General features: G+C 33.9%; 1 protein-coding gene across 1 annotated transcript in view; it reads right to left on the minus strand.

Annotated features, from left to right (window-relative positions):
- The window catches only part of mspo (M-spondin), a 131,944-nt gene extending 131,135 nt beyond the window's left edge, over positions 1-809 (minus strand). Inside the window, exon 1 of the mRNA XM_085807082.1 lies at positions 590-809. Coding sequence (XP_085663208.1) covers positions 590-770 — 181 coding nt within the window. The 5' untranslated portion in view covers positions 771-809. The remainder of the gene's footprint in view (positions 1-589) is intronic.
- Positions 810-6,000: the final 5,191 nt, after the last annotated feature.

The following is a 6,000-nucleotide window of genomic DNA, read 5'->3' on the forward strand; positions in this document are numbered from 1 at the left end:
TATGCGCGTAAATATCTATCATAAGTTTCTTTCCCTCTACTAAATTTTACAAATTTAGTAGAGGGAATCCCAAAAAATTTCGGGAAAGTCTTCTCAAGTTATCATAAAGAAGTTTTCTCTAATTTTTATTTCTAATTATTAAAATAACAGAAGAAAATGCTGAAATTATTGCCCAAAGAGAAACTTAAGTGATAGTTGAAAGAAATCAAAACAGCACAAAACCAGCGTATCATTGTGTTTTGTGTTTTTTAAAATCATGAAACTACGTATGAAGCGTTAGCTAACCACAAAATCTGTACCTAAGTATGTAGGTGAATTTAACATGAACTCTTTTAAAACTGCGGATAAAACTGTTCTCGATTTTTACTAAGAAAATATTATTTCAGCAAATTCTCCCCTTCTTCCCTGCGTTAAAATTTCATTTCTAACTTAGATATAAACTTTCAAAAATAATGTCTAAAAATCAAATGCGGAGGTATTATGTACATGTAAAAGTAATTCCTGAATATTAAGTGCTTAAGCTTACCGTGTACGTACATTAATTTAATTTCAAAATAATTTTAATATTAGCTGACAAGGATTTACTTACCCACAACAACTGACCATTGGGCAGGTGGTCTCCACTCAGGGTATTGCTTCGGGAAATTTTCTTCCGACCATTCGGTATGTAATACCATACGATACATGACCAGGACTTCCGCTGGACATCGGGAGAAGCATAGGGTCATGCATGACCACAAGAAGACCAGCAACAAAATCAGCAGCCTCATTATACCGAGACGGTGAAACGAAATGAACTTCTTCTTCCCGCCACACAGGATCTTTTATTTCTTCTTTCTAATAGGAAGTTATACTCACGCGCCACCTATGAAGTCTAAACAAACTAAAAAAAATTAATAACCGAGAGGAGTAGTGACGTAGCATGTCCTTGCGCAATATATCACAAAGCTAGGGATCTAAACTGACAGAAATGATTTTACTGAGTAGTATATGCGATGGATTAAGCTTCTCAAGAACTTACTGGGAATAAAAAAGCAACATTTTAATTCTCCTGCCCCATCCAAGATAGACCTTTTTCTATTCCCTTGTTTTAAGTAGTTCGCGTCAAAAGTTACCATCTTTTAAATATAAGATTGTTGCACTTTGATGATGAACTAGCTCTACAAACAGTATTTTTACTGATTTTCTTCCCTTGCTTTTCAATGCTGAAAATAAAAAGTTGGAAAAGAGTTGTTTTTGTTTTGAAATTGTGAAGCATATTATGCGTAATTATGAAAGTTTTTTTTTCATATTAAAAAGTAAGTTTAGCAAATATCCTGAAAATTCGGATTCTTAAATTTAAAACATTAAATGGGTTAAACACAAAGAACACCAGAAATTAAGCACATTATAAAAATAATTTTGTAAACAAAGTGAAGCAACGTAATAAGTAAGTTCTGTGATTTAAAGACTAATGGAAATTTTGTTAAAATGGTAAATCATATTTTAACATCAAACTAAGCTACATATAAACTGACTTGCTTTGAATTTAATTTTGCTTTGAATCTCCCATAGCAAAATATACTCAAGTTTTCTATTCATTAGGAGGGCTTTTTGGATTAAATTCAGCATTGAGCATAACTGATTGATTATAAATCGCATTTTTAGTGAAATATACAAAGTAACCAGTTGTTGTTCGTACTGCAATAAGCCTTATGTCGAAATAAGCCCGGTTTTAAGTCAGGCGGCCCTTTCTGTAGGAAATAGAGGTATTTAGCCTTCTGTAGTACATCACATGTTACAGGAAGTTAAGTACAAGCATACTCACATGTGTCCCATGTGGCTAAAACCCTTACAAACCTACTTTGTTTTTTTTCGTCTTTTGAACAGTTGCTTTTGCGGAGACAGCAGAATGAAGAAGGATAAGAAAATAGAAATAAAGTTTTACATTTGGTTTGGTTTATTTGATTATGGCAAAGCACGCTAAAGCTAGCTGTCTAAGAGAAGGGATGCCTTCGGGAGGACCTTTCTAATGAAAACTAGATCGTATCCAAGTTACACAGGGGCAAAGCCATGAAAATACCAATGTAAGCATTCCGTTTGCCTGAAATGCAACTCAGGTTGAACTACCGGTGTTCAGCAGCTGCTAGGCCGCTGTTGGGCCGTATAACGATTTATGAGTCGGAAGAATGCTGTATAAATACAAATGACAATATACAGTAAGTGTGTTATTTGTTTATATTCATGTTTATGTTTTATGTAATATATATGTACATGCTGTAAGTTCATAATGTATGTATATAACGCTTGTACAATTTTATGGTATATGCATGCATGTTATATTTTATAATTCTATGAGAAAAACAAAGATGCGATGCCACTCTGTACCACATGTACCATTGTAACAAATGTAAAAACCATTAGCTACGCAAAACCTTATGCTCAAAATACATAAATTCTCTAAGCGGCACTCTTGTTGCCCCTAGGAGGTGTTGCTCTGGATAGGAGAGGGCGTGGGACATACACCAGTTTTCCTATGTCAGACATCAGGTGTCATCATCACCAGCTGCCACAAATGGAAAATGCATATACTGTGCATGCCGAACCACCCAGTTCTTCATATACAGTACCCGCCGCTTATTAAATTCACTGGTTAATAAACTCAGCCGCTTATTAAGTTCAAATTACCAGGAGCAAAACAAATACATACTAAACAATAGAAAAACCGCAGTTTATTAAATTTCTGTCTGCCGCTTGTTAAACTCAGATTGGCAAAAGACTGATTCTTCAGTACCAGAATATCCTACTTATACCTATCAAAGCTTTTCGTAGTTCATCCATTTCAGGTGTTGTGGACTGTAACTTTATCACTGAGGTATTCAGTGCTTCAATAAAACAGGGTTGAGCGATATTTTCACTCAATCGATATCGCCGGGATGTCTCTGTGAACACGCGACGTGTCCGGCTCAGTGGTAAATATGTCGCAAGGGCTCACGACAGTACTATGTCTGAGCCGAGTAGAAGGAGGAGTCGGAATTAGAAAGAGTGGGGTAACTCGAGACGTCACAAGGTAAGAAAAAATCAAACGTAAACAAGAGACCAGGAGAAGCGTTGACCTAGTGGAGAATCGAATACGAGCGATATTTTTCCAACCCCAATACAGGTATAAATACCTTTATACCTGTGAGACACTGTTTTCAGAGTTCTTCGTCCACACTTGTTTCAGAGCGGCAGAATTTCCTTAGCTTAAGGTTAACAAAATCAGTTCTCTAGAGGCATTGTAAATGAGTGAGGGTTTCTACTCGAAAACCAGCTGATAGGAAGTGAAAGTGCAATTTCTGTATCTCATCTTTTTTAAGATTTCCACCTTTAAATCCTCAACTTTAGATAGATATGTATTATGTTCATTATATTCACACAGAGTTATAGAAAGGGTCATAAAATGCTTCTAAGCATTTTATGACCCTTTCTATAACTATGTAGTCTTTGAATTAAGAGTCTTTGAACGGAAAGGAAGATGTAACTACAAAATGAAGAAAAAATATTGGTCATGTTTTTAACCGTGAAGGAAAATATCGATTAAACAGACAAACGGCAATCTTTCTTCTGGTTAGAAGAGTAGATTTTGAAATTTAAATAAGTCGTTGGAAGAAGCATTTTTTAAAAATTTGTTGTGGGCTTAATTTGTAACTTGTTGAAATGCCAAGCGAAAAGACTTTAGCCTGAAATAAAAGGATAAATTGTTAAAAGATTTTAATATTATTGATAACTGCAGCTAAAAAAAAAAACTACAGTTAAATTGGGAATTTCTCAAACAACGTTGTGCAGTTTACTTAAACAATAAATTATAATTAATGACCTAATAAAACATGCAGCTATCACTTGAGCTGCTAAATTAATCCAAGTCACTTGAAATTTATAATATAGACGGAACTGGTCTTTATTACGAAATATACATTAATATTTAAAAGTGAAACAGCAGTTCGTTTAAGAAACTCAAGGAATAAGCTACTGTTTAATTAACGTGTAATATAAACTCAGTTAAGAAGACAGCAGTGGTTACTGACAAAAGCAGAAAAACATCAATGTTTGAAAAGAGTCAAAAATTTACTTCTAACTTAGGTTAAATTAACACGCCGAATAATGATTATTGGAGAAGTCAAATAACAAGAATCAGCGTAATAATTTGTAAACATTGCAAAACTAGTTTCGATGGTTTAACTACAGAACCATCTACCTCAGCTGCTTAAGTGCAAATGACTGAGATAAGATATGGTGATCAGATAAGATAAGATAAGAATGGCAGGACAGAAGTTAAGTGACGCCACTTGTTAATGAAACAAGAAAACTAAAACATAATTTCCTTGAATGCTGAAGGTAAAGACGGGCTTCCTAATTCCTATCCATCTTTACCTTCAGCCTTTAAGGAAATTATGTTTCAGTTTTTGTGTTATCAATAGATGGCGCCAGTAGCTTAACTTCTGTTCGGCCACTCTTATCTTATCACCATACCTTATCTCGTTCATTTGGCCTTAGGTAGCTGAGGTTCTGTAGTTAAACCATCGAAACTAGTTTATAAGGTATTTCTCCCACTTCCCTAGCGTCCTTCGTGGTGTAGTGGTTCTGCACGCTGGGCCGGTATTCCAGAGATCCGTGGTTCGATTCCCAGCGAAGGCGGTTGCTAATTTTTCATCTCTCAGGCTTTTCCAATTTATCTAATGACTGTACAAGTTCAGCAAAATTTACAAATATTACGCTTATTCTGTTGTTTGACTTCTGCAATAATTTACTACTTACTTATCATACAGTAACAACTCTTATACGACAAACAGTATTTTTACAGATTTTCTTTTGAAGTGGGACAGCGAAAAGAAAAATGAAAAAAAAATAGCTTTACTAATTAGATAATTGTGCAGCGCACACATCCCTCCTTGAAAAGATTTGTGTCTGCTTCTTCAAAAACCACTTGTAGCGTTTAAGCCTTAATTTTAGAGTATTATAAGAGTTTTCAAATGTCATCATATGAAAGATGTTTAGTAAATGACGAAGAGAATTGAATTTTGTGAAACTGCAAGCACTTCGAAGGACATAAGTGAGTCGATATCTTTGCTAGAGGCTATGTCAAAATTAAAAAGAACTTCAGAAACGGACAGCAAATGTCATACAGGAAAACATGATATCGCTGGAGAATCATTCCAGTTTCTAAGAAAAATTCTTGAGCAGGTCCTGACCAAAAAAGCTGTAAGCAGTTTTACGAAATTAAGAATGAAGTTGAAAACCTGCTGTTGAACAATAAAAAGCAAACACGGATAAAATAGTTATTTGTAAGAGATAAAATTTTATCAAAAACATAATTATAGAAATAATTTTTTATAAAACATTTTATAAAAGAATTTCAAAATTGCATAAATTGTTTAATTTTAGTATTAATTTTAATTAGTTTTATGATTAATTAATGAATTAATTGAGATTCATTATTTCCTCTGAAAGGTTTAAAACTGTTATCACAATTTGCAGTACACAGATCCTCGTTTATTAAACTCAACCGCTTAATAAACTGAATATGCTTGGAACGGAAGTGATTTTAATAAGAGGCTATTTGTCATGAAAAAGTAACTGGAATTTAGTATTCATTTAATGGAGTTTGAAGTTTTTAACAGGAATTTTAAATGATGGTTAATTAACTATGGTAAATCAGGCTCTCTGTCAAATGAATGATATCTTCTTGGAGAACTCTCTACAGAAAATTTTGCTCTCATTCAAGATACACACCAAGATAACTATGAAAATTCCATAGCCCGTTCTGTCAAAAGAAAGAGAACTCGAAATGAGCTACCAGCATTTAGTGGCTTTAATTTTCAGCTACAGGTTCAAATTTACAATGAGGTAATGTGAAAATATATTTGAAAATTTAACAATTAGCCCGAATATCCAATTGAGACTTTTGTGAACCTACTCTGAATTCTGCTCTATGTTTCTTAAGCTTCAAGTTACCCGATAACTAACCAATAATTTTTAACT

The sequence above is a fragment of the Stegodyphus dumicola genome, chromosome X1, assembly GCF_044657685.1.
Source record: "Stegodyphus dumicola isolate Sdum_Otavi_A_Nest chromosome X1, ASM4465768v1".
Classification (NCBI taxonomy): domain Eukaryota; kingdom Metazoa; phylum Arthropoda; class Arachnida; order Araneae; family Eresidae; genus Stegodyphus; species Stegodyphus dumicola.